Below are 23,323 nucleotides of genomic sequence, written 5' to 3'. Positions count from 1 at the left end.
CCTTTATTTGAATACGTAAAATAACTTAAGTTGTAACTATGTATTATTATTAATAATTAAATAATACTAATTTTGTTAGCATCAAATATACATATCTGTAAGATTTGCATTTGCTCCGCCGACTTGACTAGCTGGCTTAACATACCCAATATTATCATCATGATAGGGTATTTTAAACGTGCATGGATTTTTACATAGCAACGTGATTAAAAGAAGTTGTGGACGATCACTGGACACACACATACATACATGCACGCTTCATAGAACACGCACACTCTCTCACTCACACACACAGTCGACCTTCCAGCACATGAAACAATTGCAATTGGGTTACGTAAATAGCCCAACAGGCAAAACAACAAAAATTCGCATGAAAGCCCAGCCGTCTGCACTCCCGCTGCGACAATCTCTCTCTTTCTCTCTCACACACATAGGTACGCATGCGCTCACACACACACACACACACACACACAATTAAGCTGACAGCGCTGGGCAGGGAGAACGAGAGACAGAGATAGGGACAGTCTGCAGATCTTGAGTCGTACGACGAGTGCAATGCCTTCACCTAAACTCACATGCTACACACACTCACTCCCCTCTCCCCATCCCGTGCTTTTGCTAAATTTTCGTTTGTTTCTTTGTTTCTGTTTTTACTTTTGCGAGCAGCACCGGCAGCGGCAGCAGCAGTAGCAGCAGCGGCGCTGCCCGAAAAACTTCACACACAAATCAGTTGCAGTCGCGAATTAGCGGCGCACAGACACGGTTTTTATATTCTCTCGGTTGAAAGTCATTAATTGAAGTTTCAACTTGTTCTTTCGGGTCAGTGTTGGAAATGGTGCACATTAAGGATACCGAACAGCTGATGGCGCAGCGCGTGACCGAGCTTCAAGAATTAATTAAGGGGCATCCGCAGCTGCCGTTGAATATTTGTATGTAAAGGGGCAAAAGAGCGGAGAAAGTAAAGGGATAAAAGGGAATATAGAACTGGGCGCAGGACTAAAAACGATCGCATTAATCGATAGTTTACATTTAACTGCCACTGCGTAAATTAACTTTAAGTTGAGTTTCGATAAAAACAGAAAATTTTATATGCAGCTAATGAATAGAATCAAGCCAATATAGAATTTTTATTTAAATATACATATGTACATATGTAATAAATACATGTATATATTAAGCAATAAGTCTCAAGAACAATTGAATATATATTTCTAAAAGATTTACACTTTTAGTAGAATATTTAATTAGCGATAGGTTGAAGAAATATAAAAAAAAAATCAAAAAACGTTTTTAATGAAGTGCAAAGTGGAGAACCAGCACACTTAATTATATGTCTACATTGTCAAGTACTTTGAGCGCTGCAACAATTTAAAGCGCGGCTTATATTAATAAATAAAACCTAGCGTTTAACTAGACGTCACAAGATATAGGAGCATACTCACAAAATTTTAGAATGGGCTTTTGAAACTTGTTTACCTTCCACCTAATATGTTTCCATTATTAATGCGCTAACTTAACCTGAAGAACAGCTTGAAGAAATTCGTTTATCTAGTTATAATTATTCATAAAAAGTCGGTCTTAAAATAGCTTACAATAGCTAACTTAAATATTGAGAATTGTTGCAATTTAAAGCCATTATTATAGTCGTAATTGATATTTTAAGTGATCCAAAGTACAGCTTCAAAGTTCTTTTGTCTCGGGTTATTCCCATTAAACTGGAGGCCCATTCTCTGTGATTCAGTCGCTGTTATTATCTAGACGCAAATCTAGCAAGTCTCTAACCCAAATGAACACATAATCACATTTAAGATTTTGATTGCCCAGCATTACGTAAACCCTGTCCAGGTGATATTCGTGCTTAGCATTTGTCCAGGTGAGCGAAGAGTCGTGTCTCTAACTTGGGCTATCACTTTGATCGGTTAAGTTATTAAAACTTGTATGCATTAAGAATAGGGTATTATGGATTAATGGATGCAGTTGGAAGGCATATGCGAGGGTAGGTTGTACAATTACCAAATAGAAAATGCAGATAAGGGAAGATGGCAAGCAATAAAGATCAGTCTAGAATACCTACTTTAAGTAAGACCAAAGGACTCGGACTCGGAACTAAAGAAGTCTCACATGAGATTTCAAATTTATAGTTTCCTCCGATAGCCCTAACTGTCGATCATCACATTAGCTAAGAGCGAGAACAATTCGAGTAAAGGTCGTATAGAATGCATTTTGTAATGTTTGATTATATCAAGGGTATCTGCTAGTCGGTCAGAGCCGACTAGATCACTCCTCTTGTGGGTTAACTAACTTGAATTGCAACACACGGCCAGTTGCATAACCCGCTGGCGACCACATTAACCACAACTGAATTGCACCTTTTCTGCTCTCTCTCCCTCTCTCTCGGTCCGTTGTTCTCCCGCTCACTGCCTCGGTGGGGCGGGCACCTTTGTGGCAACTGCAATTACCACGTTATATTGATTAGCGTCCACACTGCTGCGTCGCTATCTGCACACGACGCGCGGCGACGTGGCTGCCGCCCAGCATCTGCTCCAGCTGAACTATGCCATGCGCAACAAGCATCCGCAAATCTTCATCGACCGCGATCCAATGGACGCCAGCTCCCAGCAGCTGTTGCAAGTCGCGTAAGTGCATGACCGCGATGGGCTAGAGATGGGCGCGTGCCAAATGCATTCAAATCAAGACGCGATACGCGAAGAGCACGAAAGTGAAGGAAATAAAATAGAGATGCATATAGAGATATTGCATCATCAAAAGGACTCTAGGTAGATCTATTTATACTGTCTAAAATGTATACTGTGCTGTTGTTAAATTTCAATATAGACATACATATGTATGTATGTATGTAGTAATAGTAGTACTCTTATGTACATTTCTATACTTACTTACAAAGCTCATGTCAAACCGTCACATATCTAGCTGTCAATGTCAAAGCTCCGATCCATTTTAGTTCTGCTTAGATTAGGCAATTAACCTATAGATCATGTCAAGGATTCGAGCAGTTTGTAGCTCGCACATTTCCTTTCAAGCATTGACAGAACTTGCTTTAGCCTCTAGTTAGTATCAGGGATTCGATCAACCTGTAGTTCGTGTCAGCGCCTCCTCCGTAGACTAACTGGCACCGATCCGACAGCCGGAGCGAATCACGAGTCGTGCCCATCTCTGGCTGGCGGGACCGTTGCAACCGGTTTGCCACTTTGTGGCAATATCTAGCCAAAGCTAATTGTGGTTTATGTGCCGCTCGCAGAGATCTGGTGCCGCTGCCCGGGCTGACGCCGGACAACAACAAGTTGCTATTTTATCGCCTGATTGACCACGATGCGGACAAGGTGAGCAGCGGCTGTAATAAATCAATTCTGTTCAAACTGTAAACTTGTAACTTGCAACTTGTTGCGTGCCACATTCCAAATGCCATTGCCACTTGCCACTTGCCACATTCCATTGCCAGTTCAACTTTACGGCCGGCATCAAGGTTTTCTTTATGGTCGCCGACTGTCGCTTCGCGACGGAGACGGACGAACGTTTATCCGACGGCGAGATACCCATCTTTGACATGGCCGGATACTCGCTGCGCCACATAACCAAGACGGTGCTCAGCTCGCTGCGCGTCTACATGAAGTTCGTGCAGGAGGCGCATCCGGTGCGCCTCAAGGAGATTCATGTGCTCAACTGTCCATCCTTCCTGGACAAGGTGCTGGCCATCGTCAAGCCGTTCATCAAGAGCGAGGTCTTCAAACTAATCCACTTCCATTTGCCCGGTGCGGATACACCCTACAAGCACATTCCGCGCTCCATGCTGCCGGAGGAATACGGCGGAGAGGCGGGCAAAATGTCCCATCTCAAGGAGAAATGGGTGCAGTTGCTCCAGCAGCAGCGGTAAGTCTCACTTGCCATTCGATTTGAATAGTTGAGTTAACGCGAATGTTTTCTTATGTCAGTGATTATTTGATGGAACCCTCCAACTGGCAGATCAACAAGTGCAAGAGGAAGAGCGGCAGCAGTAGCAGCAGCAACAGCAACAACAACAACAACAACTCTTGCAACACGATCACGCACAGCTTCAAGACGCTGGAAATTGATTGATTTTAGCTTTATTTATATATCTTTACTCTAACTGTACATAGTATAGATGTCTCTACCAAACCTGGGCTTGGCTTTAGTGTATCATACTTCTTTTTTTTTTAAATATAATATTCATACAAAATGATTTGGAAACTTTCGTTACTCCAGTGGTTAACAAACTGTGGACACTCTTTCACCTGGAAAAGGATTCATTGACAATTGCTAGCTTAAGCCTTGGCATCAGAGATCATACATATATCAAATTAGCTTATATGCAATTAAGGACTGAATCACGGACTTTTAACCAGCTGCCTTCATAGCTATTCGCTGGCTAACCTGAGTAGAGATTGTGCAATCCTCACCTGCTTCCACGGATGCAGTTATAATTGTGTGTATTGCAGCTAGTCATTCACGACGTGAGGCACTCGTCAAGGCCTAGCAGCAAAAGACACATATGCTTGATGTGCTGCTGCTGTCCAGGGCAAACGGAACACCATAGAGAAGATTCAGCCGAAGACACATTCATGTTCGAGGGCCAAGATACAACCACAAGCGACGTATCACATCATGCCAACGTCCAGCAGCGGATGTTCTATCAGATAAACGAGATTCTCGACACTGAAAGGCAGCAGCCGATAAGGTCGCAGAATCTAAGCGAGCTCAGGCATAGGTCAAAGAGTCGTTGTCTACCGGTGGCATCGATTCGATATCTTTCATCATGCGCACTACACTAACTACATTGGCCAGAAGTTCGTCATGTTCGAAATGGAGTGCAACGGGTTGCAGCACTTTGAACTGCTGCCGTTGGGACGTCAGCCAAGTCCAATGGTTAGCCTCTTGTTGCGGTCGGTGAACGGCGTGCAGCTACACCGACGCCATTGCCTGGAATAGTAGCTCATCACAATGCACATCTAATGGAAATTAAAGTTATTAATCAGTTTTTACTATCTGGGAATTTACTATTTATTTTTGCTCTTTTGTTTTTGTGTTTACGTTTTCGTCAGCTGATACGGCAAACATCTGTTATTATGGTTCTCTCAGATTATCGCTATCTCAGTCATTCAACGTGCATACCCTCGCGGATTACGCATGGATGATCGGGTACTTTAAACTTTTTGTTAAATTATTCACCACAATATATTTTTTTAAATTCGTTTTAATCTTTACTTTACAATGGAAAAATTAAACGAAATTGTCACAATGTTTAAGAGTGACCATATACAAACATTTTTCACATGCCCTTTTATTTTGTATGTCTATCGAGTTCGAATATATCGATATTATTCTTAAACCAAGGCTAAATTAGTGCCAATTAAACTGAATGAATCAGATCATGCAAATATACCAACGCTCCAATTAGATCTTTTTTTATGTACTCCAATCCTTGTGTGATTTTCTTCTCCTTTTCGTCTATCGATAGTTATAACAATCGCCGCTTTTCAACTTGTTTTGCATAACAAGTTGATATTTTACAGGGCATTTCATGGTCGGTTAATAGAACAATAGAATAAACACTCTTGGGGACATTGTTATAAAACAGATTGTACACATATGCATTTCGTGATAAAGTCTAATTATATTTAGTACACTTGACCGCAAGTCCACAGATGAAAAATGTATACAAGTTTTTATTTACATTCGATGGAGAGTTGTTAAAATGGTAAGTGCGGGCTTTTTAAATAGTCATCTGCACTGACTCTGTGCATTTGACAAAATTCAACGAATAATTATACAATTCAAAGGGGCCATCAAATATCCATATGCAAGTGCACTCACACATATGTAGATAGCAGTGAAATTTAAATGCAATAGGTGATAAACAATAGGTGATAGTTAAATAACGTATACGTAACGAGCATAACGAGTGTTGAAAAATGACAAATTTTTTGAAATATCAAAAAGCCTATCTATAACTTATAGACTATTTAAAATATATTTATAAAAACATAGCATAGCATTTTCTTTCAAATTGAAATTAGTATTACATATCTACAATTTTTAGAAATTTTTTTTTACACATGTACAAACATATTTAGAAAAAGGATAGTTTAACAAATCAAGTAGTTTTTCAAATTAAATTAAATTAGGTTTTATAATAACCATTCTTTTTAGAGTATACAACAATGTTGCTCGGATTGTTGTTGATTGCTTTGCTAGTGGTTGGCCTGCGCTTTGTGCTGCAGCTGATCAAAAGGGAGTGGAGGCACCGTCAGCTGCTGCAGCATGTGGCGCCCAATGTGTCCCGCATACCAGTGATTGGAGGCGTCTGGCAGATGCGCAGCTTCCAGCCGGACAGTGAGTATAAAGCCGCCTGCAGATGTAGTCCTGTGCTAATGATGATGGTCCTCGATGTCAATTAGATCTGCACGAGAAGTTTGCGGAGTATGTGGCGCGTTACGGGCGCAGCTTTGTGGCCACCACGTTTGGACGTATGGTGCTGGTCACCGCAGATCCGAAGCATGTGGACGCACTGCTCTTGAGCAAACAACATCTGCGCAAGAGCGTCGTCTATGGCGCCCTGGGTGGCTGGCTGGGCAATGGTCTGTTGCTCAGCCGGGGCGAGCACTGGCATGCCATGCGCAAAGTAATAACGCCCTCGTTCCACTTCAGCATACTGGAGCAATACGTCAAGATCTTTGACAGCCAGTGCAATGTCCTGGTCGGCAAACTGAAGCCGCTGGCCGCGTTGGGCAGCGAGAGTCCGCAAGCCTTCAACATATATCCTTATATGTGCCTGACGGCCCTGGACATCATCAGCGAGGCGGCCATGGGCGTCAGTCTGGATGCGCAGGAGAATGTGGAGGCGCCCGTGGTGCAGGCAGTCAAGGAGTAAGCGGCATCCATTAATCGAGGTTTTGGCGGCGTCACATATTATTATTCATTTTTCTTGCCGGCAGCGTGACCAACATTTTGGCGACTCGTTTCATGCGACCGCATCTGCTGCCGCCGCTGTTCTTCCGCCTGCTCTGGCCCAGTGGCTATCGCAAGCTGTGGATGGGCATCAAGTGCCTGCACGACTTCACCGACGAGATCATCGAGCGGCGCTGCCAGCTGCTGCACACGGAGCAGCAGGGGACGGCTGCTCTGCTGGACACATTGCTGCAGGCACGTTTGGATGGCGCACCTCTCACAGATGCCCAGATCCGCGACGAGGTGAGCACATTCATCTTTGCTGGTCACGATACGACCACATCCGCGGCGTCCTTTTGCTTGTATCTGCTGTCGCGGCATGCGGCAGTGCAGCAGCGCTTGTACGAGGAGATTCACTCACACTATGGCACGGCCATGAATCGGCCCGTCGTCCATGCTGACTTCGCTGATCTGCCCTATTTGCACTGCGTAATCAAGGAGTCGCTGCGCCTCTATCCGCCCATTCCAGCTGTGGGTCGTTGTCTGGAAAAGGACTTGCCATTAGGTTGGTACACTTAATACTAAATATATATGTATTTAATTTGTATTCTCGGCAGCAGAGACGGGCGAAGCTAGCGGGACACGGGTGCCAGCCGGCACGAATGTCCTTGTGCTGCTCTGGCAGCTGCAGCGCGATGAGGAACTGTACGAAGAGCCCTTGCGCTTCTGGCCAGAGAGGCATTTAGAGAATAGAATGACCGACACGGGATCTGGCAAATACACCACCAGCTATATACCCTTCAGTGCAGGCCCGCGCAACTGCATTGGCCAGCGCTTTGCTCTGCTCGAACTGAAGACAATTGTGATCAAACTGCTACGTCACTTCGAGCTGCTGCCATTGGGCGCGGAGGTGAAGCCTTCAATTAAAATTGTTTTGCGCTCAGCCACAGGTGTTAATCTGGGCCTGAAAATGCGTGCTTGAATGGTATTTGCACTAAACGCTATATAAACGTGATTTAAAATTGATTACGCTGCAGCGATAAGTGCTGCTAGCCACTATCGATAATTATTGCAACGATAAATTAATTGCAGTGCCAGTAAAATTCAAATTTAGGCAAACTGTTCCCAGGCAAAATCTTTTCCTTTATCACAAATGTGCCACTGAAACGGTTTCCAGACAAATTATTTATTCATATTTATTGCTATATATTTAATATTTCTTAAATATTTTAACTATCATCGGCATGCAAATGCATCGTCAGCTGCAATTGCAATAATCGAAGCTATTTCCGGGCAGAGCTGTAGCTGAAGCACCTGTGGCGTTGCCAACTGTATTGAAAATGAACAAATCTGTTCCCATGTATAGTTTAAGTGCCGATTGTAAACAAAAATTGATCCATTGCATATTGTATATTTTGTATATCATTTAAAGCACGAGCAAAATTGTATTTTTTGTGTTATTATTTATTAATTTCTTTGTTTTGTATTTTTATCTTTGTGGCGTTTAATAAACACAAGTATTTACCATTTTGTAGATAGTTAACTTGCTTTGCCCTAAAAGTGTTCACACGTGTCCGTAACATATAATGGATCTACTTAGCTATAAATTATAATGCACACGAGCATTGTATTATGTATATTTATATACATACATATATAGAGCTTTATATATATTCATAAATTTATATATAGGTACACAAGTTTATTTCACTATTCATTTAGCCTAATAGTAAATTGATTTCCAAAAAAAAAAAAAAATAAAGAAACAGAATTAGAGATAGATAAAAACGAAAAGCAAAATATGTTATAAAACAAATGCATAACAAACATTTAACAATTGTGTTTACTTATTATTCTATATATGTGTATATAACATTAAGTTACATATTGTAAGTGTAAATATAAATATATATATGTATATGTTGTGTATTTATATATACACATATATATATGTGTATATATACATAGTTGTAAATTGTACTTGGCGCCTGTTTCATTGTTGCCAAACTTAACAACATTTGAGGTTATGTATGAACAAAAAAAAACCGTTATTGAATTCCGTTTTGCGCTCCAAACATTTTCACAGTGTAAGACTAAAATATTTATTCACCTATGCACATAACAAAAACTTTAAACTTTTTATTAGATTTTTTTTTGTTTTTAATTTTTTTTTTGAGGCTTGAGATTGACATAGAGATGCTGTGTATGTGTGCTATGTATGCTCGTTCTCTATTGTGCTATCTCCCTCTATTTCTCATTCTCGCTCTCTATTGTAGAGTATAAAACATTTAAAACATTTATGCATATTTTTTCATATATATATATATATATATGTATGTATAAGTTATATATATGGTTGGTAAAACGTAAATTTTCATTTAACTATGCCATTTGATTTAGACCAATTTAAGTAAGATTATATGTATATAGTTTTATGTATACATACATATACATATATAGTTATATACATATATTACTATATATTAATATAGTAAGCTAATGCTAACATTAATTGGTAACAGTCTTTTATCACGTTTAGTTTGTAGTTTATCTTTATATGTATATACAGATACATAAAGATATTTATATATATATATACTATAAAATTGTATAGCTAATAATTGTATTGTGTGTGTGTGTGTGACTATAAATTTACTTTAAATTAACAAACACTTTCTTGCACTATATATATTTTTAACTATTTACTTTAGTGACGCCTACATACAAATTACATTTATAAAAAAAATAACACATTTACGTAAAAGACGTTATAGTCAAAGTTATCAAGAATTAAAATAAGAAGAAACAAAAAGTAAGAATAAATCTGCCGCTGGGCGAGTCCAGGACCCTTTTCCTTTCTAAAATAGGTTTTTGTTGCATGCTCACTCATTAGTTCGATTCCACTTATCGCTGTACATCTATATGTGGCTATATATATCTATATATAGCATCAAAGATCCCTATACGCATTTCCTTTGTAAATAGGTTTGTGTTAGCACTTTAAAGTACATCAATTTGCCTTTGTTTTACCCTTGCAGAGTGACTCTCTCTCTCGCTCTCTCTTTCTCTCTCTATATATAGATATATGTATAATCTATATGTTCAGCAATTAGTCCGTTTGCCAAACTCAGCTGAGGCTGCATTCAATTGTCTTCACATATATGTATATATGATCAACAAAGACTCTGGCCTTGTGTCCACAAGGGTATTCAAACTTCGGTGGGCCGAAGAAAGCATTTTCTTCTAGCTACTTTGTAACACTTGTAAGAGTTGCTCGACGAAAGTTGCCTTTGCCTTTTGCCTGTGCATCTGAGTCAAGCTGCAACTCGCTTTCGCTGCTTATCACATCAGCTGAAACCCTCAATTCATATACATACGTATATGTATGCATGTGTGCATGTATGTATATATATATATAGGTACATCTATATAGGTATGGCCCCGTTTAGGGTATGCCGCTGCTGGTGCTGCCCTGGCTATCGGTTTCCGTTTTCGTGGCATTCGCCTTGCTCTGCAGCTGCTCCTCGTATTCGCTCTTGATGTTCACGTAGAGCTTGCTCTGCTTCTGGTGCTCCTCCTGTGGGGACACGAAGAACAGAGCTTAGCTAGCGGCTCTTCTCGCCCACGATTGTGTGGGGCAGCAACTTACCAGGATCTCATCGATGCGCTGATTGGCATGCGGCAGCTCGTATCGATTGCTCTGATCACGCAGCTGGGCAGCCACGTTCAGCTGCTGGTGCAGGTTCCGTTCGATCTGCTCCAACGAATTGCTCAGAACGTGCTCAATGTCTGCTGAAATCAAAAATGAGAAATATTATAAACATATACACATATATACATATGGCAATTCTATGCCAAATCGTGCTCACCTGTGCTCGGCATGAAGCGCCGCTTGGCCAGCTTAATGTCCGCCTCCAGGGCATCTGCTGGGCCAGCTGCAGTCGGTGCACCGCTGCTGCTGCGCTTGAGCGGCATAGACGTGCCGCTGATGACCGTTTCGGGCGTGAGCGGACCCTGGCAGTAGTCACAGTCGCCCTCACCCAGGCAGCTGCAGTTGCAGCTGTCGAGCAGCGTCGAGGTCGAGCCGGACTTGGAGCTGGGCGACTTGGTAGCCGTTGCGGCCTGCAGGCCGCGCAAATGCTTGGCCGCTGTCACATTGACAACACTGACGCTTTTCGATATGGAGGACTTGACCGACGCCGTCTCGGGCGGCACCAGCGCCAGCGGCGGGGTCTTCGAGCTGCCCATGCTATGGCCAGAGCCCAGACGTGCCTGTGACATGGAGCCGGCATCGTGGAAGCTATGCTGTGAATGTCCATGACGATGTTGATGATGGTGCTGCTGTTGTTGTTGCAGCTGTTGCTGCTGCTGCTGCTGGGACTCTGGATAGCTCAAGGCGGCCAGGCTCGCCAGGCCGTCCTCGCCATCATCGTCGTCGACCTCATCCCCATCATCATTAGCATCGTCATCATCATCGTCTGCGTCTAGCTGCTCGCCATTCTGTTCCGCTTGGCTGCTCTGTAAGTTCTGTATCAGGCAGAGCACCGCCTTCTCCAGCTGCGCTGGATGCTCGGATGCGGGCACATCGACGGTTGACTGCGGGATTTGTGTATTGATGATGACCGAGAATTTCTTCTTCATCTCCTGCACACGCCGCTTGCCCTCCTCGTCGTCCAGCAGCGTGTTGACGCAGACGAACGAATGCACCTTGTTCGTCTCCTTGTCGATCTCCAGATACCCTTTGGATTGCAGATAAATGATGTTGCCGTTGCGCGTGAAGAGCCGATACGTTGACTCGCCATACGAGCTGTTGCAGTCGTACACTGAAAGAAATTCTCAATGAAATCGAAATGCCCACGCACACAAACAGTCGCCCACTCACTCTGCCGCAGCGCCACAATCACCCAGCGAACATCGTCGTTGTGCATGAAGGTGAACGGATTCAGATTGCGAACCTCATCCGTCATATAGCCGGCCACAATGCCGATCCTTTGATCGCAATCTATAATGCGGCCATCGATCAAATGCCGTGTGCGATACTCCAGCGTGTTCGCATCAAACAGACGATTCACGATCTTTGGCGGCCTTATAATTCGCGCACAAGCTGTCAGCACCTGCAGAACGAACGGATTACATTAAACGAATACATTAATATATATTTATAAACTATATTTTGCAGTGCTTATCGCAGCATTTAGTCCTTGTTATGCAGTTGTTTTTCAATTTCTCTTCTCAACATTAACTAAATCGCTCAATAGAACTTATTGTCCCGGCTGAACAGTTCATTTGAACTTAACGCTCGTCAACAGCTGCACAGCCGCTCTCAAACAGTTGAGCAAAACGTCTCGCTCATAACCGTTTAACCGTTTAAATAGCTCGGCCAATGACAGCTTTATAACCGATTTAACTGCACTTAACGACGCGCGCTTATGATCACTGAACGATTCGTAGCGGTTGGATTTGTCGTTCATTTGTCAACAACTGAACTAAATGTTCCTTATTTATAACCGTTTGACCAACTGAGCAAAGAGCAAATGCAGCGTTCATAGAACATTGTAATAGTTCAGTCGTTAATTTGAATAGCTCATTCAATCGAACAGATTTTGTGATGCTTATGCATATGCATACTCACATATATAGATATGTGTATGTATGTGTTTAAATATATGCATACATATGTATATTAGTGAATGTCTGGGCACTTACAATATCGTTGCCGCTAATTGTGTGTAGCGGTATGGCATCGTCACGGCCACGCGTGCGTCTTATTAGCTGTAGGCTGGAGCTGAACGTATTGGAGCGTACGCCGCGTGGTGCCTCGTCGCTCCGCCGGAAGCAGCCGTCGATTTTGACCACCTCATAGGCGGTTGGTTCTGAGCGGGGGCCAGCGCGCGCCAAACTGCGTGATATGCAAAACGGAAAGAAATATGAAATTATAATAAAATGCGATCGAAACATCATATATGTAAGTAGTGTACGTTGAATGGCCTATTAGAATAGATTTCAGTGTACAAAAAGTACTGCTAATTGGAGAAACCATCTGTCAATTGGAAAAAGTGCTGCCAATCAACTATAAAAAACAACCTTACCGTACACGAAAGCTGCGTCGATCATCGCGCAACTTGCGATCTATGTAATCCTCCTCGGACTTGCTGCGCTGTCGCGGCTCACCGTCGGCGTCCGTCGGCTCCGCATGCGCATCGAAGAGATTCTCGAGCTCGGTGGGTATGAGCTGTTGCTTGAGCATTTCGTGGTCCTCGGGGTGTGTTATCTGCAGTATGCTTTGGCCATACAGATCCGTCTGGCAATGTCCCAAATGCTGTTCGATGCTCGACGATATTAACACGATCTGGCCGTGGCAGGTGAGCGTGAGAAAGAAGCTATCCAGCATGCCCATCAGTGTGTCTGTCACCTGCGGCCGCTGTTGATGCAGCGTTTTGCCAAAAACTAATTGCAAAAGCGAAAGACAAACAAAAACAGTTCATAAATAATTCTATTTAAATGTTTATGTTTGCTTATCGCAAGCTTAACGGCTTTCACGGCAGTCTGGCAGCACTAAACGTGCAAGTTTCGTTAAGCACGAAAGAGAGGAGAATTCGAAAATGGTCAGCTCGTTCAAAGCAAAAGAGCTGCCAGACTGCATAAAGCTGTTATGGAAACTATGAAAAAATACCAATTGAAATCAAATATTATTTATTGCCTTTAATGAGTGTGCACTTACTGCATATATGTATATCTATGTATGTGTGTATGTATATGCCCATAAATAAAATGCATATATGCATTTCATGCAGAGTGCACTTACCGTATTTGAGGCGAAGCCCGTGCGCTGCGAAACGTAGCACCGCCGTCTTGTCCACCCGCCGCGGCGACTCGGCCACATGGGCCACCATGGTGGAGAGCTCCTGTATGGAGCCATTCAGTTTGTCTCTTCGATTCTTTTCCGCCCGGTTGCGTGCCTCACGCCCGCTGCAACAATGAAGACAGCAGGTAAGTGCAGGGATTAGGTTGTCAATAATATACCGTTTGCAATACACTTAAATCAATAGATATGAGACGCAATAAAATAGGGTCGACTGATGGGGCGGGTGTAGCGTGGGGTGTGGGGCGCTGGTCAACAGCCAGACATAGCTAATGTAATTGTTTGTTCTGTCGTACATACATACAAGCATACACCCATATAGCGCATGACACGGCAGTCTAGGCACACACACTCACACACACACACACACATACAGATAAACGTAGACTTAACGCTGCTGCAGCGGAATGTGGGAATGACAAACAGCTCAATAGCTGTCAATAATAATCAGCTGAAATGGGCCTCGCCAATGCAGCTGACGTCGCCGTCGCTGTCGGCGTCGCTGTTAGCGTCAGCGATTCAAGCGTTAAGCCGAACATGGCGCGAACTTCCTTTTGCCTCAAATTACGCCCACGCCACGCTCAAGCACAGTTTTACTTGCTACGAGATCATTTCAGCTTGCTCTCACTCTCACGTTCGCTCTCTCCCTCACTCTCTCTCTCTCTCTATCTATCTATGGCATTGCCTATTCGGCGCCGGCGGCTTTCAGGCAATGTATGAGTAACTCATATGGGAATATGAGCACTTTGAGTTCGATTAGCAATGGCTGCCGTAATAGATGTTGTTGTTGCTTCTGTTGTTGTTGTTGCTATTGCCATCCCCGTCCACTGATGTAATTTATTTTAAAACGCAATTGAAAAAGAAAAAAAAATAATAATGCAAGTTCGCAATAGGCGCACAAAGCGCCGAGTGCGAAATGAAAGAAGCAACTGCAACAACAACACCACCAACAACAACAACAACAACAACAACAAGCAAACAACAACCAAAACGCAAACAACAATATCAAGCACATGCAAAATTGAAAAGGCGCAAAAACGATGTATCCAACTATGTAACGAATTTATTTACACGCACACAGACACAAGCACAAGCAAGCACTCTCTCACACTCACATACACACACACACACACGCACACGTATGTACTTATGCCAGCTGCAGCTAAATGTCTTCAATTACCCTGCACTTTGAGCTTTACATTCTGCTGGGTATACAGTTTTGTGTGAATATCAGAAACTAATTGTTTATTATCGTTCAAGTTTTGGAATAAATAAATACGAACATCTATAAATAAGTGAGTGGGAAACGAGGCGTGGCAGTTTTTAATAAACTCGCCGGCCAATGCAAAACTTAAATAAATAATGGCCTGCAGGCAGGCGATAGAGCCAAACGAATCAGATTCTCAAATGGATGATAATAATGCATTTTCACGACAGTATAAACAGAGTGCAGTCCAAACAAATGATATATGATAAACGTATTAGGCAAACAAATAGTGCCTGCACTTGGGTCGCACGGCACAGGGTATCCTAGACATACAGATAGCCAGCGTGCATATGTGCATACATACATATGTATATATGTATATGTAGATGCGCACACGCAAATGGCTGCCAAATGCAACAATGTTGCAAAATTAAACGCAAATATCAATTAAGAGCCAACACTTAACGGAATACCCTAGACAAGACGCATTCAAGTGTACGCCCTGTGCCAGTGTACCGAGCACAGGGTGTCTACAAAAGAGGCTGAAAGCGTTTGGGCCTAACGGCATCGTTACAGAGAGTGAGAGAGTGAGCGGAAGAGATGCAGAGGAATTGAGAGTGCGTGTGTGTGTGTGTGCTTGTTGGAGTGAGGTACTAAGGGCGTGGTGTTCTAAGCGTTGCCCTTGAAACGTTCACTTTGTTTTCAATGGGCCAGACCAAGTGGCCAAACGAGGAACGAGGAAGTGCAAGGTCTTGACGCCGCTCGACGCGACAACTTTGCGGCTGATTGTGAGTGCTCACATAAATACACATACACACATATTTATATACATATATATAGATGTATGCGTACTGCATTTGTTTATTTAACATGTTGCATTTGCAGTTACTCAACCCACCGCCCTTACAGCCAACGTCCCGTTACAGTCTGGCGCGGCCTGTTGCTTGCACTCTTGCGCTCTGCCTCTCTCACTCTCTCTCTCACTCTTTCGTTCTAGGCTTCATTGGATTGTTCTCGTCGTCCGTCTCGGCTATTTGTTTTGAATGCGCAACAATGTAACGGCACTGCACTGTGATAGGCGGCGCCGTCGGCGTCGACGCGTCGTCTCGATTACTGTACTTGCCATGCATTCTGTTCGCTCACTCACTCACTCGCACACACTAGCTCGCTCGCTCGCTCGCTCACACTTCCTCTCTGTTTCTCACTCTGGCACATTATCGTAGCCGTGACCTTGACGCCGTGCAGAAACAAACTGAAAATGCAATCGAACGGATTTCTTGATGCCAAACGCAAATATAGACTCGTTGATACCCTGTAAGAGTAGCTCGATTGCCGATGTGTGGAGAGTTGATAAGCTAATGATAATATATTGAGTATTTAATATAGTCTAGTATTATATACATATATTTTATATATGTGTATTATATAGACTATTTCTATATTTCATGTTGAACTTTTCAATTGGTCAGGCCATGCATGCCCGTCAGTGTATATCTCTGTCTAGTTACAGGGTATCTATACAAATATTGACAGAAATAGATTGTTTTAATGCGTAACATAGTGAAGTGGCTATCGTTCAGTTACTCAGTTATTGCAGTTATATTTTTAAAAACAAAACTTATAAATCGCTATTAGTAATTTACAATCGGCAACGATTAAGTGTTGTATCTATCATACATGCATGCATACGTCTGCATGTGTGTGTGTGTATATTATTATAGGTACTCTTATCTCTCACTTTTTATGCGTTTGTTTTCCATTTGCTCGTAGCGTATACGTAATATTGTTAAATATCCCAATTACTTGGAATAGTCATCGGTTAAGCGGTTCAAATTGCGTGGAAAACCATTTACAGCAGCTTGTGAAATCTCCAATGCAAATTTATGAGTATTCAATACACACACATACATGTGTGTATATGTACGCCTTGCCAATCCATATATAAAATGTTCCGGAGAATTGGCAACTGCCGGAAATTGAATTCAACATTTTTTCTTTCCACTCAGTCAATGATTTGTTTGGTTTTTTTTTCTTTAATGAAAATTTTTAGGTTTTCATCGGCGAGTTTCATGAAAAGGAAGCTCTATAAATGTGGAAATACACAGAAATGAATGTAGCGTCAGTAAGCAATAGGTAGGAACATTTTTAAATGTTGCAGTATAGTCAAGTCGAGCACAAAGTGGAAAGGTTTAAGTATTTAGATAAGACTATAAAAAAAAAAAAAAAAAAAAAACTTTAATATTCAGTTCTTTAGCTTGAAGATATTTAATATTTGAAGAATCTACAACTTTAGATATTTTAAGATTTTAGGAACTAAGATCTTTTACGGCAATCCACTTTTCCCTGCTCTAGATGTTATTTATATTAAACCAATTTACCTCTAATAAATATATAAAGGGATTAAGTCCATCCACTTTTCGCTTGGGAATTGTGCATGAACTAAAATCCAATTACTTATAGAGCTCACTATAAATTTAGATTTAGCTTGACGAAGTTGAGCAAATCCAGATTGAAAGTTAACCGCAAAAAGCAAGCTCATCAATTAGCCAATCAGTCAGCCAATCAATCAGTCAGTCAGTCAGTCAGTCAATCAATCCATCAATTAGCCAGTCAGTCAGCCATTTAGCACAGCTAATCTTTCATATGAATATAACTGTCAATATTGAATTATTTATGAAACGATTATTACGTATACGTAAGCGTATACGTAATATTGTTGTCATTTTACATGCAGCTAATAATTATTAGTATTTAACTAGCATTTAGTGAGAGCATTTAAGGTGTCTATTATAGAAAAAGATATCTACAAAAATAAATGTATATATAGTTGATATACAGATAGATGTATGTATGTGTGTGGCTCTATAAAGACTATTCTCGTTCTCGAAGTGAAAGGAGTAGATTAGCTGCGTGGCAAATGGGAATATCAAAGAAACGCAGTTAAAACTGGAAATTTGGAATCTGCATTTGCATAGTTAAGCCAAGACCACAAATAACTAGCGGATATAACTACGCCCATGGAGGGCGTGGCAAATCATAAAAAACTATAAATAATAGGAAATTATTGTAGAAACAAACTGGTAACCAAATGCAGGGAATAACTTACGGCTGACCTCCTTTATTGATTGATTAGGCAAAACATGTTATTTACCACTGGGCGAGGTGGAAAATCATAAAAAAGAAAAACCCATAAATTTCCCAAACTTTACAGCTTGAGCTACAACTGAGCTAAACCAGTTGAGAGTTAAGCTAGTACAAGCTAACTCTAGTGAGAGCTGTTTTTGGAGCGCATGAGCGAGTATTAAGCAGTCGCTAATGCCCGAGTGCAATGTTATTACTTATTATACCCTGAACCCATTGAAAATGGGAAATCAGGGTATAATGGTTTTGTGAAAGTCTGTTACAGGCAAAAGGAATCATCCCATAAAGTATATATATTCTTGATCAGGACGCCAAGCTGAGTCGACATAGCCCTGTCCGTCTGTCCGTCCGTGCGTATAAGCAAATCGATCTCAGAAGTTATAAGAGCTATAGACCTGAAATTTTGCATGCATACTCGTGTATACCAAACGCATTACAAGCTCAGCATATTTTTTCGATAACTCATCCGATAACTTTTCTATCGAGAATAATCGAAAAATTGAATTGGTTTTTTCAGCCTAATTTGAACACTTTTATACCTGGAGACTTCAGATTTACTGTGTATATACATTTCATGAATGCAAAGATTTTTTAATTCATAGATTTAGGATACCACGCCCACATTTTGACCATAGTCCTACTACAAGAGAAATTATTCAGTCCAAGTGCTGATAATACGTGTGTGTGGATGCGTGTGTATGTATGTGTGCATACAAGAAGTGCAGAATGAGTAGAATATCAGCTTAGATGGTTCAGGGTATCTCCTAGTCGAGCAGTCTCGACTAGAGCCTTCTCACTTGTTTTTGTCAGCAAATAAGGAAATCAATTTTGTATTTAGTATAGCGTATTTTGCTTTCTCTCCCTCTCTCTCCCTCTCCCTCACTCTTTCTCTCTCTCGCTGACTGTTTACGTTGCTGCCAATCAAGTTACCTCTCGCTGCTGAGTCTTTTGTTTTTGTTATTGTTGGCCCATTGAGTTGATGGCCCGTGGTCAGCGGCGCTTGTGGGTGTGAGCCGATGCACGCGTGCCATAAATTTCATAAGACTTAAAGATAACAAGAACACAATAACAAACAACAACAACAACAACAAATGCAACGCATGAATGCAGTAAGAGTCCATTAGCAGAGCTTGTTAGCAGCAGCAAGTGGGCGACTGGGCAACTGAGCGACTGGGCGACTGGGCATGGCCAAGATGTTGTTTATTTTTCTATTTCAATTCATTTACTGGCCGTCATCGTTGTCTGCTTCTTCTTCTGCATCTCCGTCATCCTCCTCCGGCTTTAGCCAATGACCCACTGAGCAAATTGTTGTCTCTGCCGCTTGCAGTGTGTGACGAAAATAAATGTGAAAATTGTCAAGAAAAACAAACAATTTTGATAAAAATATACAAAATAAGCGCCACAGGATGAATTATCAAAGGACCGCGAGTGGTTGGGGCATGGCTGGGGGTTGGTGGTAGTGGGAGTGGGAGTGGGAGTGGGGGACTGTTGGTTTTGGCCATGGCCAAATGCTGGCAATCGAGTCCAATCAGAGCCAACAGACGCGCAGCGGGTCAGCAGCTCAACAAATGTGGCCAAATTGGCTGCACGGGTCATAAAAAGCTGAACAGCGTGCGTTGGCGCATGATTTGCTTGCTGCGAGGGCAGCTGGGTGGCTGGGTGGTAGTGTGGGGGGAGGGGGAGGGTTGTTGTGGTGCCAGTTGTTTCCGCTGTTTGTGGGTTAAGAAAATTGGCCAAGGAAATGGATGTGAGTGTGGGTGTGCACGAATGCAAGTAAAACAGATTTTGATCAGCAATCAAGTAGGTAAAACTCGTATATATACATACATATATGTATATATATATTTATTTATCTGTATAACAAGGCTGCAAATGGGATTTGGATTTGAAATGGCTTTTATAGCTATTAGAAATCGCAATGAGTAGTCAAATTGAAAGCTTCTCACATATGATCTCAGATGTAGTCTGATGCTCAGACTCTGAACATGAATCGATTATGATCGATAACTATACTATACAGCCAGCATCGATAAGGAACTCGTTTGTTTTGGCACACAAATTGCTGAGAAGTCAAGGAATGAGAGCTGTACTAACACATACATAAATACGTAAATCTGTATTCGTACCTATCGATAAATATCGATTTACAGCAAATGGTTTAAAAAGAACTTAACTATTTTGGCATACAAATTGCAGATAACTCAATGAATGAGAGCTGAACACATACATAAATAGGTAAATCTATATTGTTGTACCTATCGATAAATATCGAATTACAGCAAATGGTTAAAAAGTCAATGCATATAGAAGACTTATATTTCGACTTATACTTTCAAAGAAATATATGCATAAATTGATAAGCAACTTGCCAGTCAACATAAATCGAATGATCGATATATATTGATTTTCCATTTATTGGACATGGTTGAGCAAAAATTATAAAAACAATTGAGATGGCATTCTATAAACAACAACATTCCAACAAGGAATACTCAGAAAACAAGCAGTTTATATAATTTCGCAAATCATCGATAAATATCGATTATAGTTAAAGTAAGTAATATCGTTATGGTACACTTACCTATTTGAGAGATGGAACATTTCCATCATCGTCTCGTGCGTGTGCGGGTGGTGCGCATGCTGGTGATGCGGATGTGGAAGTGCGTGCGGATGCGGATGTGGAAGCGGATGCGTATGCGAATGATGCAGCGGCGCATGCGGATGATGATGGCCATGTGGCAACATGCCATGTGCAACGGCCGCCGCATACGCAGCCGCACTCGGCGGCACACCACAGCCCGCATACCGTCCGTAGGCGTGGCCAGCGCTGGAACTGCCATACGATGCATTCGGATACCACATGTTGGGGTACATATTGGTCGCGGATGAGCTCGGCGATGGCGGCGGCGGCAACGCCAGCGCCTGGGAATGTCCATAGGCGGCATGCTGACGCCCGCTGCTGCTGCCGCTGCTGCTGCTGCCATTGTTGTTGTTGTTGTTGTTGCTACTGCCGCCGCCACCGCCGCCGCCGCCACCCGGACCCGGTCCAGTGCCCGACGATGGATAACTGTACTGGAAGCTGGAGTTGGAGGGAGGCCGCAGCATTATCTCGCTATTCGATGGCGTCGGCAATTGATAGTAGCTGTTCGCAGCGCTGCCGCTGGCCGCATAGTCCGAGTCCGTGTAGCTATCATCCAGCTCCAAATCCTCCGTCTGTTGGGTCTCGGGTGAGGCTGCCTCCTCAGCGGGCGACCAGGCGGACGCATATCCCCCCAGCTGCTGCTGCTGCTGCTGAGGATCAGCCTCTGGCTGCTGCTGCTGCTGCTGCTGCTGTTGCTGTTGCGGATCGTCAAAGTAGGGAATGTCTGTTTTGAGATCTTCAACGTCCGCCTGCGCCGCCTGATCGCCGCTGGAGTGCTCCGAGGTCGACCTGGTCGCCGCTTTCGCTGGACGCTTTAGGTACGCATCGAGGGCGCTCATTTTGATGACCGGGGCGCTGCCAGGTGAGAGAGAAGCATAGATAAACATGTCTAGATCAGTTCGGGTGCCAGTTAAATACATACATAGAGATTGAGATAAAGAGAGAGGGAGATGGAGAGACTGAGCGCGGCTGTGAGGCGTGAAAGAGAGGGTCAAGGGCAGCGCTCTATGGATTGGTCAATAACAATTTGATATAACAAGTTGTTAAGTTTTTAATTTATTGCTCATGTTCGACAGCGATTTAATTAATGATACCCTGTAACAAGCTTGCCTAGAGTGCTTGATCAGCTCTACAATGAACATAGACGAGATTATATTTTTGCTATAAATTTTGTATGTGATTTTATATATGCATATTTTATATATGCATATCGCCTAGAGTTTACTAAATGTCTAGCATAGAGTTGCCAGACTTGCATAGTCTCAGCGTCTGGCATCATTTCATAATCAGAGTGTGTGACTCTAAGAACACAGCTTTCAGTTGTAGTTTCGGGTAATCTATGTTTTTCAATACAGTCTAATCTCAGTGAACTATGGATTAGCAAAGAGTTACAGTAAATTAGCAGAGTTGCCGTACTTTTACATTGTCAACACTCTGGTCTCTGTGCGCCTTTATTCAGCTTCAACTGATGCTCAGTAAGCTTCGAATTGACAAATATTTATTGCAGTGCCGCCAGAATTTCGCCATTTTTGAAGTTAATTAAACCAGTGCTGCCATACTTTTAAAACTAACAGCAATCTGGCAACATTCAAGCAATTGAAATGCTTTAAGTTGGTTTGGATAATAGATTTCATCCCCATAATGCATGTGCATACCCAATGTGGCAGCGTGTTGCTACAGGGTATGTGAGCGACATCAACTTATAGTTTTGCCTTATCGAAAACAATTTAATTTTGTTTTTTTCATAATTTATTTGATTGCTCTTGTTGCGTGTCATGTAGTAAATAAATTCATATTTTCTATTATTTTCCATAGACAAATATTTTCCTTATTTTTTTTGGATGGGGGGGGGGGGGGGTTGTTTTTTAAACATATATATTTTTGTTTTTTATTATTTTCGTTTGTCGGTTTCTTTGTAAATCTATTTTTGTGCAAGGTTTTGGATTCGAAATAGATTTAAGAGCAAGCATATCAATAACGTAGGGTATAGCTGACTGAGTGATGCACTATCAAGTATTGAAATTTTAGATATATCATTTTTGATATTTTATATTATTATTATTTTAGCTTAACGTATTTATTTATTTTTATTTTTTATTTTAAATGATGTATTTTTATTTATGCACAAAAATCAATTACATATTTACTTTTTACAAAAAAAAAAATGTTCACTTACAGGGTCTCTGCTCATTGTTCAATTTCATTATTAGCTCATTAGCTCATAATGCTAAGACTCGTAAAATGCTAAGAGCGATAAACAGAAGGCTTTATGTGTCATAGACATATTTCTTAAATATATATTCATATACCTAAATATATATAATATATATTTATATGTATTATATAGATATAAATATATACATAAGTATATGTAAGATTTATAGTATATTAGCAAGTGCTGCCTATAAATAATGAGCATACCACAAAACTCACACAAGATATAGATAAACATATATATATCCAAACGATATCTTTGAACTATTTAGTTATTTATATATTTACTTTTCTATTCGATTGCCGTTGGTGTTGTTGTTGCTGTTAGTTTTTC

General features: G+C 41.7%; 3 protein-coding genes across 24 annotated transcripts in view; 2 read left to right on the top strand and 1 right to left on the bottom strand.

Moving 5' to 3' along the window:
• Positions 1-23,323, bottom strand: part of gce (germ cell-expressed bHLH-PAS) — a 34,048-nt gene that overhangs the window by 1,940 nt on the left and 8,785 nt on the right. For 17 of the 19 annotated variants that reach the window (XM_089474838.1, XM_089474832.1, XM_089474831.1 and 14 more), the window contains 8 exons: positions 20,716-21,630; positions 13,730-13,893; positions 13,014-13,371; positions 12,631-12,823; positions 11,807-12,038; positions 10,794-11,747; positions 10,574-10,716; positions 4,437-10,501 (listed from right to left, as the gene is read on the bottom strand). In XM_089474838.1, the coding sequence (XP_089330964.1) occupies positions 10,370-10,501; positions 10,574-10,716; positions 10,794-11,747; positions 11,807-12,038; positions 12,631-12,823; positions 13,014-13,371; positions 13,730-13,893; positions 20,716-21,614 (3,075 nt within the window). In that variant the 5' untranslated portion in view covers positions 21,615-21,630 and the 3' untranslated portion in view covers positions 4,437-10,369. The remainder of the gene's footprint in view (positions 1-4,436; positions 10,502-10,573; positions 10,717-10,793; positions 11,748-11,806; positions 12,039-12,630; positions 12,824-13,013; positions 13,372-13,729; positions 13,894-20,715; positions 21,631-23,323) is intronic. The other 2 variants (XM_089474826.1, XM_089474842.1) reach the window with 2 other exon arrangements.
• LOC108619267 (alpha-tocopherol transfer protein) lies at positions 685-4,219 on the top strand. Of its 3 annotated transcripts, none has more exons than XM_089474848.1 (5): positions 685-819; positions 2,477-2,636; positions 3,260-3,341; positions 3,461-3,888; positions 3,951-4,219. In XM_089474848.1, the coding sequence occupies exons 2-5, from the start codon at positions 2,560-2,562 to the stop codon at positions 4,093-4,095; spliced, it is 732 nt and encodes a 243-aa protein (XP_089330974.1). In that variant the 5' UTR covers positions 685-819; positions 2,477-2,559; the 3' UTR covers positions 4,096-4,219. The 3 variants fall into 3 exon arrangements, with proteins under 3 accessions (XP_089330974.1, XP_017871271.1, XP_089330975.1); XM_018015782.2 differs by having other exon boundaries at positions 693-929; XM_089474849.1 differs by lacking the exon at positions 685-819 and adding an exon at positions 936-1,873.
• On the top strand, positions 6,198-8,372 carry Cyp4ae1 (Cytochrome P450 4ae1). 2 transcript variants are annotated; one of them, XM_089474845.1, is made up of 4 exons: positions 6,198-6,369; positions 6,435-6,903; positions 6,972-7,489; positions 7,545-8,372. In XM_089474845.1, the coding sequence occupies exons 1-4, from the start codon at positions 6,198-6,200 to the stop codon at positions 7,904-7,906; spliced, it is 1,521 nt and encodes a 506-aa protein (XP_089330971.1). In that variant the 3' UTR covers positions 7,907-8,372. The 2 variants fall into 2 exon arrangements, with proteins under 2 accessions (XP_089330971.1, XP_017871239.1); XM_018015750.2 differs by having other exon boundaries at positions 7,542-8,372.

Source organism: Drosophila arizonae, chromosome X (genome assembly GCF_054131065.1).
Source record: "Drosophila arizonae isolate 15081-1271.41 chromosome X, UAZ_ARI_1.0, whole genome shotgun sequence".
In the NCBI taxonomy this organism is placed as follows: Eukaryota; Metazoa; Arthropoda; class Insecta; order Diptera; family Drosophilidae; genus Drosophila; species Drosophila arizonae.
Note: the sequence above shows the minus strand (reverse complement) of the source record. Positions and strands in the feature narration are given on the sequence as shown.

Coding starts and splice junctions, on each gene's coding strand:
- LOC108619267 (XM_018015782.2), top strand. CDS start 833: ATGGTGCACATTAAGGATACCGAACAGCTGATGGCGCAGCGCGTGACC. Junction 3,342..3,460: donor TTGACCACGATGCGGACAAG/GTGAGCAGCGGC, acceptor TTCCATTGCCAG/TTCAACTTTACGGCCGGCAT. Junction 3,889..3,950: donor CAGTTGCTCCAGCAGCAGCG/GTAAGTCTCACT, acceptor TTCTTATGTCAG/TGATTATTTGATGGAACCCT.
- Cyp4ae1 (XM_018015750.2), top strand. CDS start 6,198: ATGTTGCTCGGATTGTTGTTGATTGCTTTGCTAGTGGTTGGCCTGCGC. Junction 6,904..6,971: donor GTGGTGCAGGCAGTCAAGGA/GTAAGCGGCATC, acceptor TCTTGCCGGCAG/CGTGACCAACATTTTGGCGA. Junction 7,490..7,541: donor GGAAAAGGACTTGCCATTAG/GTTGGTACACTT, acceptor TATTCTCGGCAG/CAGAGACGGGCGAAGCTAGC.